This window comes from Gymnodraco acuticeps, unplaced genomic scaffold (assembly GCF_902827175.1).
Source record: "Gymnodraco acuticeps unplaced genomic scaffold, fGymAcu1.1, whole genome shotgun sequence".
Taxonomy (NCBI): domain Eukaryota; kingdom Metazoa; phylum Chordata; class Actinopteri; order Perciformes; family Bathydraconidae; genus Gymnodraco; species Gymnodraco acuticeps.
The window spans coordinates 780,133-807,354 of record NW_022989867.1 but is presented as its reverse complement, the minus strand read 5'-3'; the positions used below and the strand labels follow the sequence as shown (position 1 = coordinate 807,354).

The 27,222-nt window shown below is 40.8% G+C and overlaps 2 protein-coding genes across 11 annotated transcripts; one reads left to right on the top strand and one right to left on the bottom strand.

Moving 5' to 3' along the window:
* Positions 1 to 14,978: 14,978 nt before the first annotated feature.
* Positions 14,979 to 19,130, top strand: LOC117533288. 8 transcript variants are annotated; one of them, XM_034196982.1, is made up of 5 exons: positions 14,979 to 15,265; positions 16,021 to 16,120; positions 16,643 to 17,384; positions 17,667 to 17,904; positions 18,369 to 19,130. In XM_034196982.1, exons 3-5 carry the CDS (start codon positions 16,940 to 16,942, stop codon positions 18,583 to 18,585), a joined length of 900 nt encoding a protein of 299 aa, XP_034052873.1. In that variant the 5' UTR covers positions 14,979 to 15,265; positions 16,021 to 16,120; positions 16,643 to 16,939; the 3' UTR covers positions 18,586 to 19,130. The 8 variants fall into 8 exon arrangements, with proteins under 8 accessions (XP_034052873.1, XP_034052890.1, XP_034052881.1 ...); XM_034196990.1 differs by having other exon boundaries at positions 14,980 to 15,265; positions 17,686 to 17,870; XM_034196947.1 differs by having other exon boundaries at positions 14,980 to 15,265; positions 17,686 to 17,904.
* A 78-nt stretch (positions 19,131 to 19,208) lies between these two features.
* LOC117533271 (G2/M phase-specific E3 ubiquitin-protein ligase-like) lies at positions 19,209 to 23,364 on the bottom strand. 3 transcript variants are annotated; one of them, XM_034196936.1, is made up of 11 exons: positions 23,137 to 23,364; positions 22,880 to 23,002; positions 22,459 to 22,768; positions 22,242 to 22,333; positions 21,800 to 21,847; positions 21,509 to 21,576; positions 21,333 to 21,425; positions 20,917 to 21,227; positions 20,308 to 20,480; positions 19,961 to 20,175; positions 19,209 to 19,849 (listed from the first exon to the last, which is right to left on the bottom strand). In XM_034196936.1, exons 3-9 carry the CDS (start codon positions 22,751 to 22,753, stop codon positions 20,380 to 20,382), a joined length of 1,008 nt encoding a protein of 335 aa, XP_034052827.1. In that variant the 5' UTR covers positions 22,754 to 22,768; positions 22,880 to 23,002; positions 23,137 to 23,364; the 3' UTR covers positions 19,209 to 19,849; positions 19,961 to 20,175; positions 20,308 to 20,379. The 3 variants fall into 3 exon arrangements, with proteins under 3 accessions (XP_034052827.1, XP_034052810.1, XP_034052818.1); XM_034196919.1 differs by lacking the exons at positions 20,917 to 21,227; positions 21,333 to 21,425; positions 21,509 to 21,576; XM_034196927.1 differs by lacking the exons at positions 20,917 to 21,227; positions 21,333 to 21,425; positions 21,509 to 21,576 and having other exon boundaries at positions 22,880 to 23,005; positions 23,137 to 23,282.
* Positions 23,365 to 27,222: the final 3,858 nt, after the last annotated feature.

Here is a 27,222-nt window from a genome sequence, read left to right as displayed (position 1 = left end):
TTAAAATGTCGTGCTGTGCGCTTGAATGTACTAACAGAACTTCCAAGAAGTCTAAAATGATAATATTATACATGTTAACCCCGTTCGTAGGTGTTTGTGTGCTTGGTAGCTTAGCTTGTTACTTATTAGCCAGCTAAGGACGTAACCCTTTATGCATACATGTACATTTTAGTTTATGATTCAGCCTTGGGTAAGACTTTTAGAGTCTATGGCTATGACGCCCATAATGCTAAACGGGAGCAAATGTTAATAGGGGACCCAATTATCCCAGTGGTGGCCGCCGGAGCTAACGGAGCCGCAGGGGGCTAGCTCCAGCCGGCGTCCCGGAGCTAGCCCACTGCGGCTCCATTAGGTCCGGGCGGAGGAGTCCGTCTTTTCTCAACGTGTGACAAGCATTAAGAATAACAAAATATAGCTAATTCTCTTGCAGATTGTCTCATTTGATTATGAATGTAACATTTATATATGGGAACGACACTGTTAGCAGTAACTTGGTATGCATGTATTTCATGTTAGCTTAGCTTCTTAGCCTGAGCTAGCTCTGTTTACTTCCAGTTCGGAGGCAGCAGGTCCCGCCTCGGCTCCGCCTCTTTGCCCTTATTTGGAGCAGGCGGGATTAGACTCTGACGTCACAGTCGAGCCGTTAGTGGCCGACTCCGCCTACTAAGGGCTTCACGGCAACTCTTCAGAATCCTATGGGTGACGTCACGGACACTACGTCCATTTATATATACAGTCTATGATCGGGACAGGCAGTCCAAATAAGGCGTGTCACGTCGACGGTGCGGGACACACCAAATTGAGTTTGGGCGACAGGACACGCTTCGTCTCCCGACTTACGAAAACAGCCGAAATCGGCCTGGTGTGTCAGGGCCTTTAGACACAGGTTAGACATTAGAATTGACTATTCTTGTCTGTCACATACTCTTTTGTCTGTCACATAAATGGCGCAAGTTGCGCAACTGATGTGGTATTGCGCTAAACGGAAATTATTTTGAACGGACACTTTGACCGGAGAGATTTAGATTTGCCGGTCTTCAGCATATTTTACCAGTCATAGTCCGGTAATTACCGGCTAACGGGAACTCTGGCATGCAGTATTAAATGCATACAAGTATATATGGATAAACTGCAGACGAATGCATATTATTGCCGAGGTTTTTATTTCCAATCAGGCTGTATTTTATTGCTGCTAATGCTCCTTATGAAAATATGTTCTTTTCAACAATTTTATTTATAATGAACGATATTTACCATTCCCTGGAATACTGTCATTGAATACATAAAGTTACCTTATATTACAATTCTTTATTTTCATCTGTGGATTATGTGTATTTTATTTTAGCTATGAAGTTTTATGAAGCTGACGTTGCCTTTTCTCCACTTTCTTAGTTTTGATTGTTGACTGGAAAAAAATATGTTTTAACCATACTACAGTAATCTATTTTGAAAAATGTTTTACTTTATGTTTTTGTCCATGTCATTGCTCTATTAAAGTGTATTATTGTGTCTTACATACAGTATAGGGTGAATAAACTTTTTTATTGTATGATTAGTATCTCCCCAATATGAAAAAATCTGATTTATTTGTTAAATTATTAGTTATTTGAAAAAAATGGTTTACATGAGAGGTTAACCCCTGTGCTCTGTGATTTAAAGCTATAAAACATAAATAAAACATTTATTTTATTTTTACTAAAAGTCTTTGCTTGTTCTGAGATTTATTTTTGTATTACTGAGATTCCAAACAGCACATTCTTTATCGTGCATATGTGAGTCTGATTGAAGTAGTATTAAGCAAAAGAACGACAAGTATTTTCTTGTGTGTACATACCATATCCGCCACTTCTGTACAAGGGTGTATGCTTTATTCTCACACATGGACCATGGTACATCCACTCAGGTGTTTCCACTTACGGCTGATTAGACCCTTTAATAAAAAAAATGGATGTTACACAAGAACACAAGTACAGACAGAAACACAGATTGAGAAACGCCCTGTGTATTTTCCATGGATGTACTAGAGTATTTTTTTTCACAGAGCACAAAATATGAGCTGTTGCTGCACCTGTGGTGGCACAACTTATACGATTGTATAATAAATGTTATAATATTCATCGTGTCCTTTCTACTGTATATGCATATATTCCTGTCTATTGCTTTTATTTGTATTTAATGTTATTATGTTTATACTTGTTTCCACATATTTCACAATTTGGGATGAATTAAGTATCTATCTACATATCCATCTATCTATCTATCTATCTATCTATCTATCTATCTATCTATCTATCTATCTATCTATCTATCTGTGCCTCTATCTATCTTCATTCATCCCAAATTGTGAAATGTGTGGAAATATTTTCACTTTGGTCTATTTATGTAATATAAAGTATAACTTATCTAACAGAGCCAAGATCTCTGTATGACTTTAGTAAACTTCTGAATTGAATACAAAATAAGTGTAAACAACAGTGCAGCACGTCCAGCTAGCTAGTTAGCGTCACATATTTATCCATATTATTTAACGAAAATGTATGTTGTAATGCCCCTTGGGTTTGACGTGTGTGACGTTAGTTAATTTAAAGTAAGTTCAAACCCAGTACTCACATTTATTTGTGATTCCTCCGCTTGCTGCTGCTTTTAAATCCACTCTGCTGGGGAGACCGGAAGCCATTTAATTTGAAAAAAACTCCCTCTTCCCTGCGCGCATTGCACCCTGGGATATGGTAGGCCGCGGAGTGTACATCAGATGTATCCTTGAAATTGGGGGAAAGTAGGCTGCATTCGTGGGCCGCATTCGGAGGAGTCTCGTCTTTTTTAAAAATTGGGACAGCCTTCTTTCGGCGGAAGTGACGTATGCGGTCTACGAATGCACCCTTCGAAGGATGCAACCCCTGAATTGAGACACGGCCACAGAAAACTGAACAAGAATGGACAACTCGACCCTCTGCTCACTCCTTTCCTGTAAAATACAGGTCCAGCCCACACATATGCTCCATCAAGGATGGTGCTACAGGCCGCGCCATTACAACTACAATAAGCATGTTAATGTTAATCTAATACAGCTCCGGCAATCCACTAGCAAAACTATGTTTGTCATTCATACTGTTTGTGTAGTTTTCACGGTGGATTCGAAGAGGAATAAACCCGTAATGAGAAAGCCACTTGTGTTTGCCTGTGCCTCGAGGGAATTACAGTGAAAACTCTACTGTCCATCGACGCGAGTGTGTCTTAATTGACGAAGCGGCAACTTCAGAGGATCACGGACTGAGCACGAGGCTGTCTTCAAATGGCCGACGGAGGAGGCGAAACTACGCATGCACACACAGAAGTGGAGGACGCGCGCAGTTTTTAAAAGAGCAACGCTTCAAGACAAAGCCATAAAGAACTTGGACACTAAGAAATCAAGAGTGATCTGAGTAGAGGGCTTCTGTAAAGGTTTGCTAAACTGTTATTACTGTGAGTGCCAACTATAGTAGTGTGTGTGGTTAGCGTTTTGACTTATTTGCTCATGTCATTTTATTAAGGCTTGTTAATTAAGGCGTAGAGTTAAAGGGAAAATAAGTGTTTTTATTTCCAATTTCTAATTCAAAGTGTGTTTTTGGGAATAATAAGTGAAAGTTATTTCATTGAAGTTCTGAAGTCTTATTTTTGAAAGGTTTAAAGTTCAATTAAGCTGTTTTTTGCACATTTTCTATTTTAAGTGCATTTCTACCTCTATTGAAACAAGTTTAAGTCTTATAGGGTACATTTAAGTCACACTTACATTTGAGTAAGTGTTAAAAGTTCATTAAAAGGTTTAACTGCATTTTGCTGTTTATAAAAGTGAGTCACTTTAAAGTAGTGATTACTAATGTCTAAGTCTAGTGAGCCTACAATTCAGGTTAGGGAAAGTGCAGAGTCCCAAGACGAAGTTGTGGATAACACTGAAGCACAGCAGCTAAGAAGAGGTCAAAGAACTAAAACTCCTACAGAAAAGGGTAGAGAAATGCAAGAAGAACAAATGAAAACGCTCCTACAAAAGTTCAACTACAATTATGAGAAATGGAGAACACAAGTGAAAACAGCTAAGCGGCCATTATCTCAAACAACAGAGTCTTTATCTGAAGATTTGCTTAATGACATAATTTATGATGTCACAAGTTTGTCGGAAGATGTCCAACATGTTTATGAGGATCTGCGTACAATCTCAACTCCAGACCAGGACACGCGTCGAAGAGTGGATCTGTGTGCAGAGATTTCTAAGTTTGTCATCATCAGAGCCTCAAGTCTCCTGGATGGAAAGGTTCCAGAAGGAGAAAAGAAAGATTGGCCTGAAGCAGGTTCTCTCTTTGACTCAAGCACCTACACTTCTTCTTCGAAAAGCAATTCCAAGCAATCGAACCAGTCTTCTGTGAAACGACAAGAAGCTGCTGCTGAGGCTGCTGCAAGCCAAGCTGTTCTGAAAGTGTTACAAGAACAAGAAAGAGAACATTTGGAAATGCAGCGCCTGGAAGCAGAAGCTAAAAGAAAGATGGCTGATCAAGAGACTGCAGCCACGAGGCGTCGTTTAGAAAGAGAAGCAGAAGAGTTAAGACATCGTTCAGAAAGAGAGGAAGAGGAAGCTAAAATTAAAGCTCATCTAGAAGAAGAGCATCTACAACAGACTCTGGATGACAAACGGAAAAAAATACAGCATTTGGAAGCAGTATTTTTCATTTTTGAATGCAGCACGAGCAAGAATGCAAGTGTATGACCAAGAAGAGTCCATTAAAGAAGAATGGAAAGACGTGCTGGAGAGGGATCTGGTAAGTAACCCAGTGCCTTCTCCCACAAGTCCTCAACGACAGGTTGTCACTACTTCCTCAAGTGAAAGTACAGTAGAGCTTGTTAAGGTGCTAGTTGGTGCCTTAACTGCCAACAGAATTCCAGTTCCTGAACCTTCAGTATTCAGTGGGGATGCATTGAAATACAATGACTGGAAACTCTCATTTGAAATACTGATTGATCAGAAGAACATCCAAGACAAAGAAAAAATATACTACTTAAAGGTGGGGTAGGTAAGTTTGAGAAACCGGCTCGAGATACATTTTTTGTTATATTCCATGGAATGCTCTTAACATCCAGATAGCAATGAATATCTTAAGTGCTTTGACAAAAAATCCATTAAAAAATGTCATCTGTGGAAGCCGTAGTACTCTAAAAAGCACGACCAATCATTTTAGCCGGCCCGGCTGAAATAACTGGATGGCCTACCTGCCTGTCAGCCTTCCATCTGTGCACACATTTATCTCGTGCCCTCATTGGTCATGTGCGCGTTCGTGTGTGTTGGAGGAGGGGCTCTGTAAGGAAGTGGCAGATTTTCTCCGGTTGTGTATTTTCAAATTCTAGCGCACTCAAGCTGGTTTCTCCAAAATTACCTACCTCACCTTTAAGGAGATATGTTAGTGGACAAGCTAAGAAAGCACTTATTTCCTGCTCGGAACCAGATCTGCCTATGTTGCAGCATGGGAGATTTTGGAGGAGAGATATGGGAATCCATTTACAATTGCAAAAGCCTATAGAGACGCTTCAATCGTGGCCCAAGATAGGATCTAAGGACAGCTTTGAGCTCAGAGATTTTGCAGACTTTCTCCGTAGTTGCGAGGCTACCATGGTCCACATCAAGGCATTAGAATTATCTTGAATGACTGTAATGAAAACAGGCAAATACTTTCAAAGTTACCAGATTGGCTAACTGCAAGCTGGAATCGGAAGGTTACTGAAGTCCAAGAAGACAGTAAACAATTTCCCTCCTTCAGCCAATTTGTAAAGTTTTTGACAAAAGAAGCAAAGATTGCCTGTAACCCTGTCACATCACTGAAGCAAGATGAAGCTGAAAACACCAAATCTCAAAGACAACAAAGCTTTGCAGCAAAGACACTGACCACAAGTTCAGACGAAAACATCGTCTTAACATGTATTCTGTGTAAGAAGAATTGGCATTCCTTGCACAATTGCAGGAAGTTCATGGAGCAAGCTGTTCCAGACAGAATCAAGTACATTCAAGCTCAGAAGCTATGCTTTGGATGTCTCGAGACTGGCCATCAGTCAAGGAGCTGCCACAGTAGGAGTGTATGTGAAGTGTGCAAGAAGCAGCATCCTACCTGTCTGCATGAAGAGCGTACAAATCAAGAAAGACCTCAACCAACACAACAAGAAGAAAGAACCACAGCGGCTATTTCCAACAGCGTAATACTTGGTGAAGGTAATACACAAACAGCTGCTATAATTCCAGTCTGGCTTTCATCCACATGTCAACCAGCAGAATAAATCCTTGTATACGCTCTGTTGGATTCTCAAAGTGACACAACATTTGTGCTAAGTGAAGTAGCTGAGGCTTTGGAAGCAAGTAAACAACAAGTCAAGCTCAAGCTATCTACTATGACCTCAAGAACCACAGTTATAAGCGCTCAAAGAGTGAACAACCTACAAGTCAGAGGCTTTTACTCCGGTAAAAAGATTCCCTTACCACCAGTCTATACACGTGACTTCATTCCAGCCAACAGAACTCACATACCAACAGATTAAACTGCAAAAGTATGGTCTCATCTAGAGCACCTCCAAGAAGAGATTGCACCTCTGCAAGACTATGAAGTGGGTCTGCTCATAGGGTACAACTGCTCACAAGCTTTACTTCCAAGAGAAGTTGTGTCTGGCAAAGAAAATCAACCTTACGCACAACGTAGAGACCTTGGATGGAGTATTGTTGGAAACATGAATCCCTGTCTAGATTATGGAGACGCCATTGTCGTTAGCCATCACATAGTAGTAAGACAAGTGACACCAGGTGTAGAACCTTCTCTCAGTCTCAAAACTGAAGTACACTATGTGAGCCAAACGAAAGTTAAAGACAATCCAGCAGATCATGCCTCTCGAGGTTTAACTGCAGAGCGACTGAAGACTTCAAACTGGTTCACAGGACCAAAGTTTCTTTGGCAAAAGTATTTACCTGTAGGAGAATGCAAGGTGGGAGAAATCAATGAGGATGATCCTGAACTTCGCAAGGCTATTGTGTGCAATACAAAGGCAAAAGAAGACAGGTCATTATTGGATCGCTTACAGAAATTATCTGATTGGTCAAGGGTAGTAAGAGCAGTTGCAAGACTGAAATGACATGCCAAAGAACACCAAGGTGTGAAACAAAGAACCAATGAATGTACAACCATCGAAGAAAGGAAAGAAGCAGAACTTTTCATCATCCAGCTAGTTCAAAAGGAGTCCTTCTCAGATGAGCTAAAGAGCTTGAAACAAATGAAAGCAGTTACCAAGGCCAAAGACAGTAACCTGTGCAAGCTGAATCCATTCCTGGATGAAGAAGGTATCCTGAGGGTGGGAGGATGCTTAAGTCAAGTTTCATTGCACCCACATGTTAAGCATCCGGCTATACTGCCAAAGAAAAATCATGTATCAGCTTTGCTTATCAAGCACCTTCACGAAAGACAACATCATCAGGGACGTGGAATGACGATGAACGAACTGCGAGCTAACGGATGGTGGATCCTGGGATGCAGCAGTGCGGTCTCGGCGTACATCTTTAAATGTGTCATGTGCAGAAAGTACAGAAGACGTCCTGAAGAGCAAAGAATGGGTGACTTACCTCAGGACAGAACGGAAACCAGTCCGCCCTTTACCTATACTGGCATAGACTGCTTCGGTCCGATCTATGTTAAGGACGGAAGGAAGGATCTAAAAAAATATGGTCTCTTACTTACCTGTTTGTGTTCAAGAGCCATACATATAGAGATGATCGACGACATGACTACTGATGCAGTTATCAATGCTTTAAGAGCATTCATGGCCATTAGAGGTAATGTTCGTCAATTGAGATGTGACCAAGGCACTCATTTTGTTGGTGCAAGAAGAGAGTTTGCAGAACTCATGAAAGGAATGAATCAAGAAAGAGTGAAGGATCAAGGATGTTTCTTATGAACCCTCCAGCTGCAAGTCACATGGGTGGTGTTTGGGAAAGGCAAATAAGAACTATAAGAAGCGTTCTTACAGCTATTCTGGATAAATCAACACAAAGGCTCGACAGCACCTCCCTAAGGACTTTCCTGTATGAAGTCATGGCTAGCATTAACAGAAGACCACTCACAGCAGAACATTTGAATGATCCATCCAGACCCAAAGCTTTAACTCCAAACCACATACTCACAATGAAGTCCACAATCATTCTTCCTCCATCTGGTCAATTTGTAAAAGAAGATCTGTACCTTAAGAAGAGGTGGCGCAGAGTGCAGTACCTGGCTAACGAGTTTTGGACAAGATGGAAGAAAGAATATCTTTTGAACTTACAACCAAGACAAAAGTGACATAAAGACAGAAGGAACATGAAGGTCAACGACATCGTCCTTCTACAGGATGATATGACACCCCGTAATGAATGGAAGCTGGCCAAAATCACAGAAGTCTTTCCAGGGTCAGATAGTAGGGTCAGAAAACTTAAATTACTGGTTAGCCAAACCACATTTGACGAAAAGGGGAAACCCACAATTAGGACTGTGTTCCTTGAAAGACCTGTACACAAGGTTGTTACTCTGCTTGAGGCAGAATGAGGTGTTTAATGTGTTGCCTGCAGTGGCGAGCCGTGACTTTTATACCTAGGCCCTCTGACCCCCACCCCTTCCCCTCGAGTTATTACGTCACAGCGTATACTTCAGCGGAATATCAAAACAACGGCCCTGGTTGCAAAACGCATCAAGGAAAGCGACCCTCTACCACACAAAACAACACCTGTAAATAACCCTATTTGTGTTCTTTGAAATTGAAAAGGATATTGCATTGTGTTTGTTACTTTCGGTGCAGTTGTATGTCTTAAGTGTAATTTGGCATGCTTTTATTTTGAAGGCGAGTTAACGCTGTTGACAGGAAGTTGTTGTTGCTATGGAAACAAGAAAAGTTTCACAGCGGGCGGAACTTGTCATAAAGTCCGCGATAATAACACCCACCCATTTAGAGGGAAGATATGATTGGTCAATTGTACTGTCATTTGACATTACTCTCTCGTTCAGTTACTATAGCTGGGCCCTCTGTGAATTCATAGCTGGATCGCCTGGACGCCCAACAGCTCCTATCTTCACAGTAACGGTACGTCCACACTGCAGCTTTTCAAAAATCTTGAAAATCTTGGAGCTGGGCGTGTCTGAAAGCTTGGGGATTTTTTGCGAGCAACGAGACCAACAACCAATCACATGAATCTCCCGCCCCCGACATACAAAGCAAAAAACCCCGGGGATTTTATGCGAGCAATATATATATATATATATAAACTCCCCAAACAGGCGAAAACCTACCAGTTTCACCCACTGTCTCTGCCACCTCCCTCCATGCCTGGTTCCTCCGGTTTGTCTCCCGTTAATAGTTCTGGTCGTAAAGAACCGGGTGATTTGCTACCGTAATTTCTCGTTTGGAATATGAGGAAATGAACTGCGGTCTGGCTCTCCCTGCTTACACGCGGTTTGATTGGCTAGCGCTTCTACTGTCAGATTTGCATAAACGGGATTTGATTGGCTGACGCTTCCAGCTCAGCTTCAAAAGTAGAACATTGCTCAACTTTTGAATCCTGGAAATCCTGGAAATCTTCGCTTCGCTCCCCCACAATGCAGTTCGGCGACAAGCGAGGCAAAGTGACGTCATCCCCATTCAAAGTCAATGGGCAGAGAAGTGTTGGAAGCGGTTGAAGATTTGTTTAAAGCTGCAGTGTGGACGTACCGTAACGGAGCGTCCACACTACAGCTTCAAAAAAAGCTTGGAGCTGGGCATGTCTGAAGCTTGGGGATTTTATTCAAGCAACGCGACCAACAACTAATCACATGAATCTCCCGCCCCCGACATACAAAGCAAAAAACCCCGGGGATTTTATGGGAGCAATATATATATAAACTCCCCAAACAGGCGAAAACCTACCAGTTTCACCCACTGTCTCTGCCACCTCCCTCCATGCCTGGTTCCTCTGGTTTGTATCCCGGTAGGTGAAGAGGGTCTGGTCATACAAAACCGGGTGATTTGCTACGGCGATAATTAGTTTCTCCATCTTTTTTTTAAATATAGAAATGAACGGCGGGATATCTCTCCCAGCTTAGACGCGGTTTGATTGGCTACGGCTTGAGCTGTCAGATTTTCCGAAACGGGATTTGATTGGCTGGCACTGGCTACTCCGGCGTCTCCGGCGGAGACGGACCGCTATGCTACCCACAATTCAGTTCGGCGAAAAAGCGAGGCAACGTGACGTCACCCCATTCAAAGTGAATGGGCAGATTGAAGCTGTCGACGCTATAGACGCTGTAGTGTGGACGGGCCGTAACTCACAGAGTAGAGACGAGCTTCTTTCATTTAACCCTTCACATTCCAATAGAAACTGAATAGGCAGATTCGAAGGATTTATTTCTTTGCAAATGTTATTTTAAATAGCCTACAATTAGATCAAGTTATTTTGGTAAAACTAATTAAAAATATAATAAAAAAATATATTAAAAAATATATTATTTTTTTTAATGTTTTTAAATATTATTTTGTAGAATATCTTAGGCCCTCACAGAGGGCCTAGAGGGCCCTGACGGCTCGCCACTGGTTGCCTGTGATTCCATGTTAAGTTGTTATCTACAGGTAATGTCTATTTCAAAGGGTAAAGCGTTTACTTTGTACAAACAATCTTTTGTGTGAAATCTCACGAGTAATGTGTGATTTGGTGGGAGTGTAAGTGCAGCCTTTACATGTTCATAATTTAACTTTAATATGTATTTTCTAAGTGTAATAATAATTATTGTTGTAATATTTCACGCATGCAATATTTAGTCTTTTATTTTGAAGTCCAAGCTCACGTCTCGTTATGCTGTTCTCGCGTGAGTTAGAGAGCGAGAACATGAGAAGCACCCTCAAAGTAAGATGCACGGATACTTACAGCGCCGTTAGTTTTGTATTCTTATACATATAACTTGTGAAGAGAACTGAAGAATACATCCCTCTGTTTTCAGAGCATGCAGCCCAACGAGGTATGTTGTTGTGCTTGTATTATGGCGCGTTTCCAGTGCAGCGGGTAGCCCCGTTTAAGCGTCCTTAACCGTCCTCAAGCGGCCAGGTCGGTTTTTGTTGGCGTTTCCATATAGCCTAGTACCGGCCAGCGGGTACTTTTTCCCTCTTTTTCCGGCCTCATAAAATCGTGGTTCCCTCAGACCAGGGCCAGGGCTGAACTAGTGACGTCAACACGCTCGACTGCTGATTGGTCAGAGAGAATCGTCACAAAATCGCGCGCGAGTTCATCCCTAGCGTCGCATATATATTTAGAAGCAAGCTTGCAGCATTTTTATAAACAGCATTTTGTAAACGGATGAGCTACAAAAATGGCTACGTCTAATAAGAAAAGCACACCGTGGTCGACCGAGGAGGTGACGACGTTCCTACATCTCATTGGGGATGATCAAATCCAGCGGGAGCTCGACGGAACAACTCAAAATGTGAACAAAAACAAAGCCGATCGCCCCGCCTACACTGCGTTGCTACCCCAGGTCCTAAACTGTAATGGAAATGTGCTACGGCCTGGGCAGGCCAGCGAGGCAGCCCGAGGCCAGAGCGAGGACGCTTAGGGACGCTTAAACGGGGCTAACCCGCTGCAGTGGAAACGCGCCATTAGTTTTAAGTTTATTATCTTGCTAGTCATCTCACATGCTGTCAGGGCCGCCCCTCCCTACAGGCCAATCATGCAGGCTGCATGGGGCCCCGCCTTGCTTAGGGGGCCTCGCCCAGAGGGCCTCAGCTGCTGTGTGCAGTTCTCTGTGCAGAGTAGGGGTGGGCGATACCACAAAATCTGGAATCGATCCGATACCAAGTATTTCAGGGCCAGTATCGCCGATACCGATACCGATACTTTTCAAAATGAAAAACGTCTTATGTACTTCCATGTAGGGGAGAGCTGCATGACATGATTTTTGAGCTGAATGCATCATAAATAGACTAAATACAAATTCATTTTCAATTAAAGACAGGACAGTTTTTATAGACAAATAAAAGTTTTACTTTTGCAAATGTAAAGTGCAAACATGAAAAATAACAATAGGCAAGTACAAACTGCAGGAGAACAATGAATTATGTATAACATTATAACAACTTATGCATTAACAGAAAAAGTGCATACAATACCAATCTTAGTTGGTCCTTAACTTTTAACCCCTGTTGGGCCCCTGTTGGGCTCTGTTCCTGTTGGGAACCACTATAGGTTTTTGTTCAGAAACAATATCATGTTTACATTTTTCGCTTTCAGTACACTTCTTCTCTGGCACACTAACTGTCCTGCCTTTGAGAAAACCCTTTCTGCAGGTACAGATGATGCAAGGACTCCCATGTGTTTCTTTGCAAGCTTGCTTAGAATGGGGAATTTTTGCTCCTTATTTTTCCACCAAAGTAGGGGGTCTTGATCCCGTGGAATTACCTTCTCTTCTGCGAAGTGGCGCATTTCGATGATGACATCGCTGCCAGTCGCGCGATGATGCTGGGATGCAACCATTTCAGTGTCAAACTCTGCCCATATCCCACCTTTTGCAGTTGGTGCATGTGGGGATGCAGCAGCCCCTACAGGGGAGCTTGAGGTAGGAGGAGCTATTGCTGATGAGGCAGAGCTTGTGGCTGAGGTTGAGCTTGAGGTGGTAGGTTCAGGGGCTGACTCTGAAGTGGCTGAGGTCTGGTTCACTAACTGCATGTCATTCATGAGTCGCATTTTCAATGTTTCCACTTTTCCTGTGTCGCGGAACCCAAGGTTTTTGAATCTTGTGTCCAGGAAGGTGCTGGCAGCGAGACCATAACAGCCTTCGATACCTTTGAAGCGACGTTGGCATTGCACTGACAGCTCAGCAGCTAGCTTGCTACCTTTGCGCTCATACATTCCAGTTGCTCTCAGAAGGAGTGACACAAGGGGAATCACTTTTGATACTGAAACATGTTTTTCAGTCGATATCTCCCTTGTTACCTCTTCAAAGGGTCTCAGGGCATCAATGGAGAGACTGATATTGGCCCAATCCTCATCACTCAAGCACAGTGAGCTCTTTCCAAGAAGACAGAGGACTGTGGTAACAGTTTCCTTCTGCTCACATAGTCTCTCAAACATATGGAACACAGAGTTCCACCTTGTTTCGACTGATTGGATCAATTTGTGGTTTGGAATCTTCAGCTAATTTTGCATTTCTTTCAGCCTCTCTACTGCTCTTGTGCTGTGGTGAAAGAAGGACACTATAGCACTGCATCTGTGCTGGATGTCAAGTACATCAGGAAGTGCCTTAATGGAGTCTTTTACCACTAGGTTCAATGTGTGTGCAAAACATGGATAATGCGCCCAACCTGCTTTGCGCACTGCAGCAACCATATTGGCACCATTATCAGTGACTCTTTTCAACTCTGAGCAAATGTTGAGAGCAGTGGGTTGTCCTGCAAAACTACACGTTTCTAGGACATATGTTTGCATTTGCCAGTTCTCGTCAATAACATGGCATGTGACAGTTAAATATGCCTCTGTGGCTCTTGATGTCCACATGTCTGTTGTGAGTACAACACTGTTTGCATCATCCAGATACTTCTTCACTTTTGAGTGGCATTCTTCATACATTGCTGGTAATTTCCCTTCCATGAAAGTTTTCCTACTTGGAATCTTGTAGCATGGATCAAGTGTCTTTACAAAATTATTAAAACCCTCATCTTCAACCACAGAGAGAGGCTGCAGGTCCTTAACAATCATCTCTGCTAGGCTTCTTGTTATTTCCAGAGATCTTTTGGAGTCACCTATTATTAAATAACAAAATAATTAAAGATGTTCTTATTTCGGTTGCATATTTGGGACACTTTTTGTTTTCATAGTAGCCAACAATTTAAAGTCAATATACAATAAACAATAGTAACCTAGTAGGTTACTATTGTTTTATTGTATACTATATTGACTTTAAATTGTTTTACACAGCTTATTTATTATCTTTATATCTGGCTCATTTGTTGCCTTTGTTTTATTGATAGTGTGATTGCTGAAGATTAGATTTGATTAATTTCACTACTACCGTACCTGGATATACATTAGGCTTGTTTGAGACGCGTTGCGGCTCGCCTCGAAAGTAGACGAGAGTAGCCGATCGCAGCCGGGGGAGGTCTCAAAAAGCTCGCCTGAAGTCGGACAGCTCGGAGTCGGCTTCGTCTTCTTCTTCTTCTCTCGGTTTTTTGGCGGATTACAAACAGCTTGAAGGTGCATACTGCCACCTCCGGAGTCGGCTTGACTCGGTTTGCATTTATAAAGAATGAACACATGTTAATCGTTAATGTCAGATATGTACTAAGAAAATACATTTGTTCCTGCTCAAGATTAGATTCAACTTTATTGTTATTGCACATATTACAGGTACTGAGACAACGAAATGCAGTTTAGCTTCTAACCAGGTGCATCAAGCAGTGAAGTGAAAAGTAATGTACAGAATCTACAGAATAAAATATAGAATGAATTGAATGATGAATAAACAGTGAGGGGTATGAATACACTAGATATACACAGCAGCCTGAGAGCAGTATGAACAGTGTGTATGAATATGCTAAGATATATAAAGTATGAAAACGGTAAGCAGTGCAAGTATAGTATAAAATATATGGATATTAATTTAATGATGATAAACATTGTGGAACAATGATGAAAAATGGGAATGGAAGTGGCGACGTAAAACTGACACAAAACAACAACAAACTTTTGCCGAGCCAATTGGAGAGTTTCATCACCAGCACGTGGAAAAAACCACCAATGAGCGCTCAGCTCAAGATACCAGCGAGTCGTTTCCCATCAAGCATTTCGCTTCCGCAGCCCGTGGAGAGGAACTGCGCCGCCTCGCTGCGCCTCGCTCTCAAGGCTGCGGGCGTCTTTGTCCCGCGAGATTTCAACGTCTCATGTTGGCGAGCCTCCAGAGCAAGTCGGACAAAATGACTAACCATCATGCAACGCACGAGCAAGACGTTGATCGAAATTGCGCAGGTCTCAAACAAGCCTATTGTACCGTACTACGGTGGCCCTGAGAGGCCAGGGTGCTGCAAATAAAAGAACGCTGCAAATTAAAAAAACGCTGCAAATAAAAAGAAACAGAAACGCCGCGCAAATAAAAACGCCGCGATGCAAATAAAAAAGCCACAACGGAAGTGAATTACCGGGGACTATTATTGCTGATGCACATGCGGTTTGTTTATGTGAGAGAAGAAGAAGTCTGGGGGATCTCCAGGAAACATCTCTTGGGTAAGTTTATAATGTTAAAGTTACACAGGATGTAGATAATATCTGTCGCTGCCGTATTTATAACTTTAAATGACGTTATTTTGTGTGTGGGAGCAGATTATGTGTGTAGTGTATAATGTTAGTAGAACATTGCTACTTTTATCTGCTAACGTTAGCTGTTTTCTAAACAAACGGATCTGAGCCGACCGGGACTTAAAGATGATGCTAAGACACACAAAGTAAGTTGAATATGCCTTTATTCAACAGACGAGCTCGGGGGCCTCTCCTCAACATGCTCTGAAGGAACAACTTTTACTGAATTAGGGCTGGGCAAGTTAACGCGTTATTAGCGCGTTAATCGCAGGAAACGCGATTAAAACTTTTAATCGTTGCCCAGCCCTATATTGAATACATATTAGATCTTCACTAACATCCTGTAGTCAATCTTGACTCCATCAACATGTCATCTAAATGTGCCTGTCTAGAGATAAATGAGGGTCTCTTATCCTGCTTAGAGATAGAGAAGGGTCTCTATCCTGTCCAAGACGTGCTTCCTTTGGGAAGTTTACTGGCTTTAAATCTTTCTTCTTTTTTTTTAATGTATTTTGACATTGTAGTAGATGGATGCATGGTTCAGATATTAAGTGATTGCAGCTGATATCTGCTGTTAAATTAGTGTCAGCTGTTTGCAGGTAACATTACCTGCTGCAATAGCTTACCAAGTAGCTGTTACTTCATTGCAAATGAATAACATTCACATTGCTCCTTTTCCACAGGCAATGTATTGTCCATATTGTGGGACTGGTGGGTGTTTTGGGAGGTGTTGCGGCTCCTGTGGCAGCAACATTGAATGTTTGGCTCCCTTTCTCGAAGATGGTAAGCTCCTCCTTAAAAGTCAAGAATTTCACCAGTACAGTGATAATGTCTTATTTGTATATGATTTGTTGCCATTTTAATATATGCTATACACATATTATTGTCAGTCATGGCAATTTCAACATGATTTAGAACTACTGATAAAAAAAAATGCCAACAAGTAAAAAAATCAGGTGAAATACCAAAGTTGACCAATGATGTGTTCCTTCATGTGAGGGTTGAGCCTTCTGATGCGTTTATGCACAAATACAGGCATTAAAAGGGTACCTTTTTGTTCGCTACCTCTAGATTGATATGTATTTTTATCCTTACCAATTATGTAAGTATCCCAATATTTTGTCCTTTGCCTGTTTATTTCTCTTATTTTTTGCTCCTCATGTCTGGAATTGTTCACGCATTGAACATACTGAAAACATACACTTATGCATCAAACAGTTCAGGTATTTTCCTCATTACTGATACATTTTCATTTTGTTCTTATTAAGTTTCATTCCTAATGACACTGTTGTCTTTTCCCTTCAGTCACAGAATCGAATGAAGGAATCGAGGCAGGCCTCATCCACAAGTACTTCACAGAGGGACACGCTTATGAAGTGATACTTGATTTTCTAGAAAAAAGACACAACATTGTTCTTAGTCTGAGGACCTTAAAGAGGAGGCTACAGAACGCTGGCTTAACAAGAAGGACAGACTACACTCCCATTGGCACTGTACACCAAACTGTTGCACATGAACTGAGAGTCTCGGGTCGGCTGTTGGGTTAGAGAGCTATGTGGCAGACATTGCAACAAAAGTATCACCTGACAGTAAAAAGGGAGGATGTTAGACAGACGATTTCCAGACTGGATCCATCTGGTGTTCAACTTCGTTCCAGGCGAAGGTTTGTCCGAAGGGGATACGTCACAGCAGGACCAAACCAAGTGTGGCACGCTGATGGATATGATAAACTTAAACCCTTTGGTATTGCCATCAGTGGCTGCATCGACGGCTTTTCAAGGAAAGTTATGTGGCTCAGGAGTGGCAGCACTAACAACGATCCGGGCATCATTGCGCAGTATTACCTGCAGTGTGTATCGGAGTTTGGACTACTTCCAGCCCGCCTTCGCACTGACTGTGGAACTGAAAACGGCACTATGGCAGCCATTAACTGCACATTACGATCTCAACACACAGATGATTTTGCAGGAGCCCTCAGTCACATGTATGGTACCTCAACTGCAAACCAGCGCATCGAGAGTTGGTGGTCTTTCTTCAGAAAGCAAAGGTATAGCCTTTTAAGGTCAGGTCCAAGAATGTATGTGTGTGTGTATATAGTACAGAGGTGCCCAAATACTTTAAATCTATCTGGATGAAAACAATTGAAAAAATTGTGAAATTACATTAGAGCTGTACACTAACATTTTCCCAAGGGAGTTTATGTGCTCCCAAATGAAATAATGTAGGAGCGCACCAAGAAATGTACAACATTTCTAGAAATATTGTGACTTTTTAGCAAAATATTGTGACTTTTTACTTGAAGTTGTCTTTTTTTCATGAAATACAAAAGTTTTGAAATCCACCATTAGGACTCAGTTCTGGATCGAGCTCTTCAGTGACCTTAGAGAGAGGCACCTCTTCAATGGGAGCCATGAGCACAAGTGTCTGCTGCGATATGTGTTTTTGGGCATCTTACAAAAAGACCTCGATGAGTACAGACAGCTGTGGAACAACCACACCATCCGACCTGTTCGCCTGTCTCAGTGTCCATCAGGTAAACCTGATGCCATGTACCACCTGCCTCACAGGTTTGTATTGAAATTGTTTGGTAATATTACTTTAAAATATATCTGACTTCATATAATTTGGTGTATCAGCCCAATATGACAAGTTTGTCACTTGATAAATAACGTGATTCATTTAGTCTGAAAACTCATTATTTCAAAATGATTTCAAGTCTTAAACGACTAAAAATGGATTCCAACACAACCTAAATCAGAAAATGTCCAAAGCTATTCTGTCGATTTATCTTACTCAATTCCAAAAAGTACCTTGTGTTAGAAAGTGAGTAGAATGACCATATTTGACTGAAAGAGCTGCTGTCAACCTGAGATTAACTTCTCAAGTCAAAGCTCTTTGTTTAGGATTTAATTAACGAAGAACTGACTCAATGGAGTTTTAGTTATAATGCTTATCTAGCATGTTTGGGGGGGTTAAATGATCCATTTGTAATCACTTGACTCATTATGTTTCAATTTATGACTGGTCTTAGGTTTGGCGGAAGGGAGTGTGGATTTCCAGTGTCCTGGGAAGCCCTACACCACTTTGATGGCATCATGCAAGCATCATCCCAGTACAATTTGTGTGGTGATGAGAATCTGGAGATGCATTTTGTGGACTTGCAAAGACGGAGTGGGTTGGCTCCACCAGTGAACTGGACAGCTGCTGTTCAGAATTACATTTCCATGAAAAACATATCTGGAGTGTAGAATACATTGCCCCACCAGCCCCCCAGAACCTTTTTTGTGTGTACAAGTTTCCAATGTAGGTTGAATATTATTTAGAATGCTGCAATTCTGAGTAGATAAGTCCAGTGAAATATTCAGCTTGTATCTTTGCATAAGTCATTAGACTGAAACCTTTCTTTGTTTAAATAAACATACAGCATATTCATATGTTTAGTGTTACATCCGTGTTATCAGTTGAATGGTCGATTGTCAGAAAATTATACACTTGGTAATTGATTTTAATTTTGTTTTGAATATAAGCAGGTTCCAGCCTCTAAAATGTGAATATTTGCTGGATTAATTTGTTCTCTGTGAGGCTTCACTTTCTGACATTTTAAAGACCAAGGCGTGTCCGAAATCACTCTCATTCACACTATAGGGAATTCTATATAGTGAGTAGTGAGTGATTTCAGACACAGCCCATAACAAATTGATGAATCAACAATAATATTCATTGCATCAGTCACATATGCTACTGTTATTTCTGTTTTCACAGTGGATCTCAGAATAAAATCTTGTGAACCAGCTACAGCCGTGTCATCTTTGTAGCGAGTGTGTAACATATATGCTATACGTAGAAAACAAGTCCTTACGTTAAAATGAAACACTTTTAAACCATTTAATGAAGAGTCATTCAGCTTTACTCTTTCACAAAGTCCATGTAAAAACATGATCAAATGGCCAAAACAAAATTGGCACATTTGCACGACAAGGTGCCTTTTGCAGTCTTTATTTACTGTTTATGTAAATATTTGTAAAACATCTTAACACATGTTCTGAACTCTTGATTTAACCACGGTCTACCTTACCTACCTAACGAGAATACAATAACAATACAATACAAATGTGTGGTGTTCACATGTTAGATATGAAATAGGACAAATCTGCCATGAAAAATACTCACATCTCTCTTACGTCACAACATTTTGGTCGGACAGACCGCAACATTAAAACAACGGACTGTGTGTGGCAACATTAACTTTTACCACAAGTTATTTAATTGTTTAAAGGCACCCAAAGCCGGGGGAATTATTAATGCCAAAGTTCATGTTGGCTTTGAAGGCACCATAAGTGTCCAAAAGAGGAAGCTTTAAAATATTGGCACAGGTATTTGCCATTGGGAATGTTGACGTTGTAGAACATAGGAATTGAAGGCGTGGCAGAGGACTCATACCAGCAGGAGGCACACATGGCACACCTGTAGCGAACATTAACACCTCCTCCAAGGTCACTGAGCTGTCATTTTCTAAAAAGTAGAGAACATTGGAATCAATTGACAGTAAATAATATCTACATCAACACCGGAACTTTTTATAATCTGTGTGTATAAAAATCAGACAAGAGCAAATTGACTAACCTTCACAATCGAGAAGATAGTCTGCCCAGTAACTCATAGCTTTCTCTTCCTGAGCCCTTCTGTTGCTTCCCTGTTGACTAAATTCAGGCTGGAACAGATTTTCCATCTCTGCAGCAGACAGCTTCATATCGGCATGACAGAGAGCAGGGGTCAGAACCGTCGGATGCTGCTGCAGAGCTGTCAGAAACTGCAAACTTTCAAGTCCAGCCTTGAATCTAAAATACAATTAAAAGATGCATGCAAAGATACATGTGCATCATGTAGAAGTAAGTAAGCAAGAAAATGGGACAACAGCAACACGTTTTTCATAATTATTTTAGCAATAACAATGAAATACAAAAACCTACCTTTCGATTGCAGTGTTGTTCCTGTGGATTATGTACCACTTCAGGTAATCCTCTACAATCATTTTTTTTTCTTCACATGACCTGACATGTCTGAAGCACCCAGCAGTCTGCAACATGGCACTGTTCCGTATCATCAAGTCCTGAAGGATCTCCACTGAGGGTGAATTCTGAATCTAAAAGAAGAGATAACAGAGTCCCACACATTTCAAATATGACACGTAATTATAAAAAATGGTAATGCCAGAAGTATATCTTGAAAGAATGGTTTAAGTGGACAAAACTCTCTCTTTACCTATTCTAGAATTTCACACCCTTCTCATACCTCTTGTAGGACTTTCCCTATCTCCTCATCTGTAATGTCTCCGACAGATGCCTTGAAACTGCTCTGCCCTGAGATGTAGCTGACCAGATCCTCTGACAGAAAATTAGGACCAGGTCCACCATGCACAATGGACACAGCAATCATCTTCCCTGCTAAATAATACTCATCCTCTCTGATAGCTGTCCAAGATAATGCAGAATAAAGAAATATTAAATCAGTTTCCATATTTGAAAACACTGCAAGGTTGAAATATGGGTTCTTTTAAAATATTATACACAAAACAGAACCTGTTGAATTGTAGACCAGGTAGCGGCTCTCCACAGGTCCATCAAATATGGGCCGTTTGTTCAGCTCTTTCATGAGAAGGGAGAGGAATTCTCTCTTGGGGCCACCTGTATCGAGACCTTCCTCAAACCTCCCTTCATCGTCAGAGAATTTCACCAGGATGTCTTTCTTTTCTGAGAATGTTGCCCTTTTGAATCCTCTGACTGCTCCATCCCAGATGTTCGAGCGACAGATGTTAAATCTGCTGACAGCTCGATGGTCAATCTCTAGGGCCAGGTTTGCAGTTATCTCAGAAAGTGATTGCTGGTCCACCCTGTCATCAGATAAATTATGACCATGTTAAATGGTACACCATAGCACACATTTTGATCAGGAAAAATAACAACCACAGTTGAAGTAAGGGTAACTTTTCTCTTACTTTGTATCCTCTGGAATGTCATGACTGCACTCAACACTGTCTGAGTCATCCTTATCCTCTATTACAATGGGCGCATACAGCTGAGTATATTTGCTGAGAAATTGACATACACAAGTTTACATTGTTGATGTTTTCATATAAAACATACTTGAATTGTAGAAAGGAAAGTATGATACCTATAGCACGCAGTTTCCAGCACACCTCCTGATGTTCCTGGGCCCTCTTGTGAGTCAGAAAATAAGACCTGAATCACAAACCATGGTTTGTGACAGGTAAGTTGAAGTATTTTAAATCATGGCTATCAGAGGGCTGATTTAGAAAGAAAAGACTATTCTAATGTACACAAACGTGGATCTCTGGGTCAGTGTGACACATTATTTCATGTAGTTTAAGACATTAATTGTGTGACAATATTTTCAGACAAGGCTGAATGTGAACAATAGACAATGTTTAGGAGCCACAATTACCGGAGCTGCTGAATCAGTGCCTGACTCTCCATCTGCAGGTTCCCATACCTGGAAGTAAAAAACAATATATCAGTGTGACACTTCAAATTTGACAGAACTTAACACATTTGAACATAAATATTGAATTCTATTATTCTGACTGATAGTGTATGGGATTTGCGACAGGGGGAATGATCCTTCTTACATTATCACTTTCAGTGAAAAACATACAAATTATTATGGTGTGATTTTGCAGGGATCTGCACTAAATAAAGTTGTTTTCTTAAGTTTGTAAAATATGTGTAGGCCAGGACGCTGCAACATTTACCGCAATTTAAAATGCTATTTTGGGACATGTTTCATCGTAAAAAATATGCCTTCTATGTGAAATCTAGAAACATTTTCACTTCCAGATATAATTTATAATATAAGCGATCTAAGATACAACAAATGTAGTACTCACTAATGTATCATCTGCATTGAATTCTGCAGAAGTTGGACTCATGATGATCACCTCTGAATCCGATGAGTTGGATTCAGAGCTGGTTTCCTGAGCTGTGAAATACAAGAACAGGTATAAGAGGATTTTAGACTACTCAGAACAACAGAGTGCTTTCCTTGACAAACAAATCAATTAAAAAAGCTCTTCTTGGTTGGTAATTCATTTCACAATTACTTACAAGATGTAAAGAAATCTTCAGCTGTACAAATGTACAGTGTGATACGTTGGTAGGCCTTCCCCACTACTTCTTTGTACTCGTTTAGAGTGAAGGGTACTTCTGTTCCTGGTATAGTAGTTATCTTTGTACCGTCAGGGTAGAGCAGTACGTAGGGACCGCCATGTAAATTTCTGTCGAAGGTCTTCATTTTTTGCTCAGCAGCTCTCTGCAATTCGTCCGCATCCGACTCTGGTCGCATCAAAAGGGGAAGTACTGTTCCTCTTACAGTCTTCAGTACACCATCTTTCAGCCTCATAAGGCCTACTGAAATCTACAGAGAAACAATGAAATAGGCGACTGTTAACTAGTTCAGTGACACTATAAATACATGACAGAATGGACTGTCGGCAAATTATTAGTATATCTCAGCAAAAAAATGTACCTTCACAACCTTCAGGTTGTCTTTTGATGGTGTTTTTTTTTTTCTTAAAACCTGCTCGTCTCTCCTTCTCTTTTACACTCCGGAAAGTCCGAAATAACTCCAGTGTGCTTTTTCCTGTAGCCTCTGCTTGAAATAAGAGTCCAATCAATCGTCAATGACAAAGAACAGAGAGACATACAGTGTTCTCACCCATACTCATAAGATATAGAGTGTACATTGCCTAAGCCTAATAAAAAAAAAAAATTAAAAAAAATTACCTCCACTTGTGCCTGTTTTATCAACATCACACAGGAATTTGATGTCCTTGCCACATGAACAGCAAAAGGCTGATTTAGAAGCCTGCTGCTGTCCACAAAAAGGACAATACATTATGACCTGCAACAAAACAAATAAAGCATCATTAGGTTGCTTTGCGCTTCAATTGCATGAACATCTATCTATCTATCTCAATCAATCAATCAATCAATCAATGTTTATTTATATAGCCCAATATCACAAATGTTACATTTGTCTCAGTGGACTTTACAGTTTGTACAAAATATCAGTATGACAATACGACACCCTCTGTCCTTAGACCCTCACATCGTACAAGGAAAAACTTCCGGAGAAAACCCACAGTTTAAAGGGAAAAATGGGAGAAACCTCAGGGAGCAACAGAGGAGGGATCCCTCTCCCAGGACGGACAGACGTGCAATAGATGCCGTGTGTAAATTGAAAAGATAATACATTTGCAACATAGGTAGTCCAAATGTTTGGAAATGCATGTGTGTATAATAGGAAGATGAATCCACGAGGATATCCATCCAGGGCCTATGATCCAGGACCACAGCCACGACTCAAGATCCAGGGCTCGCGATCCAGGACAGAGGAGCGCAGGATCATCCATGACTCCGGATCCCGGCGTATATAGACACCAAAAAGAAAGACATTTGGGGAAGCTGGGTTAATCGGAACATGAGAGTACACAGGTATAGACAGAGAGAAGGAAGAAGTAAGATGTCCCCCGACAAACTAAGCCTATATCAGCAAAACTAGGGGCTGGATCTAATCAGCCCTAACTATAAGCTTTATCAAAAAGGAAGGTCTTAAGCGCACTCTTAAAAACGGATAGGGTGTCTGCCGCCCGAACACAAACTGGAAGCTGATTCCACAAATGTGGAGCTTGATAAGAAAAGGCTCTGGCTCCCATTGTACTTTTAGAGACTCTAGGAACAACCAACAACCCTGCATTCTTGGAACGCAATGCCCTAGTAGGACAGTAGGGTATAATGAGTTCTTTAAGGTAAGATGGCGCCTGCCCATTAAGGGCTTTGTAGGCGAGAAGAAGAATTTTAAATTCTATCCTGTGTTCTATAGGGAGCCAGTGTAAGGCAGCCAGAACAGGAGTAATGTGGTCCCTTTTCCTAACTCTGGTTAGTACACGAGCCGCAGCATTTTGAATCAGCTGAAGCGACTTGACTGACTTCTTGGTACACCCTGATAATAAAGAGTTACAATAATCCAGCCTTGAAGTAACAAATGCATGGACTAGTTTCTCTGCATCGTTTTGAGGCAAGATATGCCTGATTTTTGCAATGTTACGTAGATGGAAGTAGGCGGTCCTTGAAATTGATTTTATGTGGGCGTTAAAGGATAAATCCTGATCAAATATAACACCAAGATTCCTTACAGTCTCACTGGAGGCCAAATTAATGCCATCCATAGTTAGTATATCCTTAGATAATTTGTTTCGTAGATTCTTCGGGCCAAGTACAATAACTTCAGTTTTGGTCGTGTTTAACATCAAAAAGTTTAAGGTCATCCACGTTTTTAAGTCCTTAAGGCAGTCTTGAATTTTATTTAGATGATTAATTTCATCAGGCTTGATTGATAAATATAGTTGAGTATCATCCGCATAACAATGAAAGTTTACAGAATGATTCCTTATAATATTGCCTAACGGAAGCATATATAATGTGAACAAAATAGGTCCGAGCACTGAGCCCTGTGGCACTCCATGGCTAACTTTGGTTTGCGTGGAAGATTCATCATTGACACGTACAAACTGAGAGCGTTCAGATAGATAGGACCTAAACCAGTCTAAAAGCAGTTCCCTGTATGCCAACTAAGTGCTCTAGTCTTTGCAATAAGATATCATGGTCGATAGTATCAAATGCAGCACTGAGATCGAGCAAAACAAGAATAGAGACACGTCCCTTGTCAGAGGCTATTAGAATGTCATTTGTGACTTTAACCAGAGCTGTCTCTGTGCTATGATGTGTTCTAAAGCCAGACTGAAAAGCTTCAAATAAATCATTGTTTTTTAAGTAATCACACAACTGTTTTGCGACCGCTTTTTCAAGAATTTTTGAGAGGAACGGAAGATTAGAAATAGGTCTATAGTTGGCTAAAACCTCTGGATCGAGGTTGTGCTTTTTAAGAAGCGGTTTTATCACTGCTACTTTGAATGATTGTGGAACATAGCCTGATAATAAAGACATATTCATAATATTTAATAAATAAGTGATAATTAATGGAAAAACTTCCTTCAACAGCTTAGTTGGAATTGGGTCTAACATGCACGTTGATGGTTTAGAAGAGAGAATCATTGAATTTAATTGTTCAAGGTTTATGGCTGAAAAGCATTCTAGTTTACTATCTAGTGTAATATTAGAACTTACGTTTCCGGGAGCTGTTGATAACACTATACTGGTCAAAGGCAAGAGGTCATTAATTTTGTTTCTAAGAGTAACAATTTTATCGTTAAAAAAGCACATAAAATCATTACTACTGAGTGCTATGGGAATAGAAGGCTCAATCGAGCTGTGGCTTTCTGTCAGCCTGGCTACAGTGCTGAAAAGAAATCTTGCATTATTCTTATTCTCATCTATTAATGAAGAGTAGTAAGCTGCTCTCGCTTTACGCAATGCTTTCTTATATTCATTGAGAGTAATATGCCAAATTAAACGAGATTCTTCAAGTTTAGTAGAACGCCATATCCTTTCAAGTTGTCTCGACTTTTGCTTTATTTTGCGGGTTTCGGCATTATGCCATGGAGCTAGTCTATGTTGTTTTATTTTCTTCTTTTTCAAAGGAGCAACAGAGTCTAATTTTATTCGCAGCGCATCTGTAGCACTATCAACAACATGATCAATTTGGGGTGGTGTACATTTTGTATAAGTTTCCTCCCTTACATGCAGACATGCTATCGAGTTAAGTATTGGTGGAATCTCTTCCTTAAATTTGGCTATAGCACTAACAGATAGGTTTCTGCTGCAGGAGCTTTTGACTAATGCTTTGTAGTCTAGTAACAGTACTTCAAAAGTTACTAAGAAATGGTCGGATAAAGCAGGATTATGCGGTTCGACTAATAGTTGCTCAATTTCAATACCATAAGTCAGAACAAGGTCGAGAGTGTGATTATAGCAGTGGGTTGGTTTATTTACACTCTGACAGAAACCAACAGAATCTAATATAGAGTTAAATGCAACAGTAAGGCTATTTTTATCATCGTCAACATGAATATTAAAGTCACCTACGATAATTACTTTATCTGTTTTAAGAACCAAAGTTGATAAAAACTCAGAGAATTCAGATAAGAATTCTGAATAAGGACCTGGTGCACGGTACACTGTAACAAATAAGATTGGCTGCAAAGTTTTCCAGGTCGGATGCGTAAGACTAAAACGAGACTTTCAAAGGAGGTATAATTTAATTTTGGTTTAGTATTGATAAGTAAACTTGAGTCAAAGATGGCTGCAACTCCACCTCCTCGGCCCGTGCCTCGGGCAATATGAGTATTGATATGGCTGGGTGGAGTGGCCTCATTTATGCTGACATATTCTTCATGTCTCAACCAAGTTTCAGTGAGACAGCATATATCAATATTATAATCTGATATTAAAATCATTTACCAATATTGCTTTAGATGCTAGAGATCTTATGTTTAAGAGACCACATTTAATATTCCTGTTTTGTTGCACTGTAGTAGTTGTTACATTTACTTTGATTAGGTTATTATGTATGACACCTCTATTAGGTTTTACCTTAACTTGTCCTTGGGCAGACACACACACCGCTAATATTGGGTATTTATTGGGTTCGGGATTCCTATGGATGACTGCCTAGGAGAGAGCGCAGAGAAGCGTGTAAGACTGCGACTCCGCCTCCTGGTCTCAACTCCAGTTGTCATGGATTAAGTCCACAAAGCCCTGAAATGTTTGCCGAAATGAGATCGGCACCTTCCAAAGTAGGATGAATGCCGTCTCTCTTAATCAGACCAGTTTTCCCCAGAAGGCTGTCCAATTATTTACGAAGCCACATTGTTTGCTGGGCACCACCAAGACAACCAGCGCTGAAATGAT

Excerpts from the sequence above, each read along its gene's own strand:
- LOC117533288 (XM_034196947.1), top strand. The coding sequence starts at position 16,891 with ATGTGGCAGACATTGCAACAAAAGTATCACCTGACAGTAAAAAGGGAG. Across the intron at positions 17,385-17,685 it reads TCTTTCTTCAGAAAGCAAAG|GACTCAGTTCTGGATCGAGC; the intron begins GTATAGCCTTTT and ends ATCCACCATTAG. Across the intron at positions 17,905-18,368 it reads ATGTACCACCTGCCTCACAG|GTTTGGCGGAAGGGAGTGTG; the intron begins GTTTGTATTGAA and ends GACTGGTCTTAG.
- LOC117533271 (XM_034196919.1), bottom strand. The coding sequence starts at position 22,753 with ATGAGGCTGAAAGATGGTGTACTGAAGACTGTAAGAGGAACAGTACTT. Across the intron at positions 22,334-22,458 it reads TGAAGATTTCTTTACATCTT|CTCAGGAAACCAGCTCTGAA; the intron begins GTAAGTAATTGT and ends TGTATTTCACAG. Across the intron at positions 20,481-21,799 it reads GCACTGATTCAGCAGCTCCG|ATTCAGAATTCACCCTCAGT; the intron begins GTAATTGTGGCT and ends CTCTTCTTTTAG.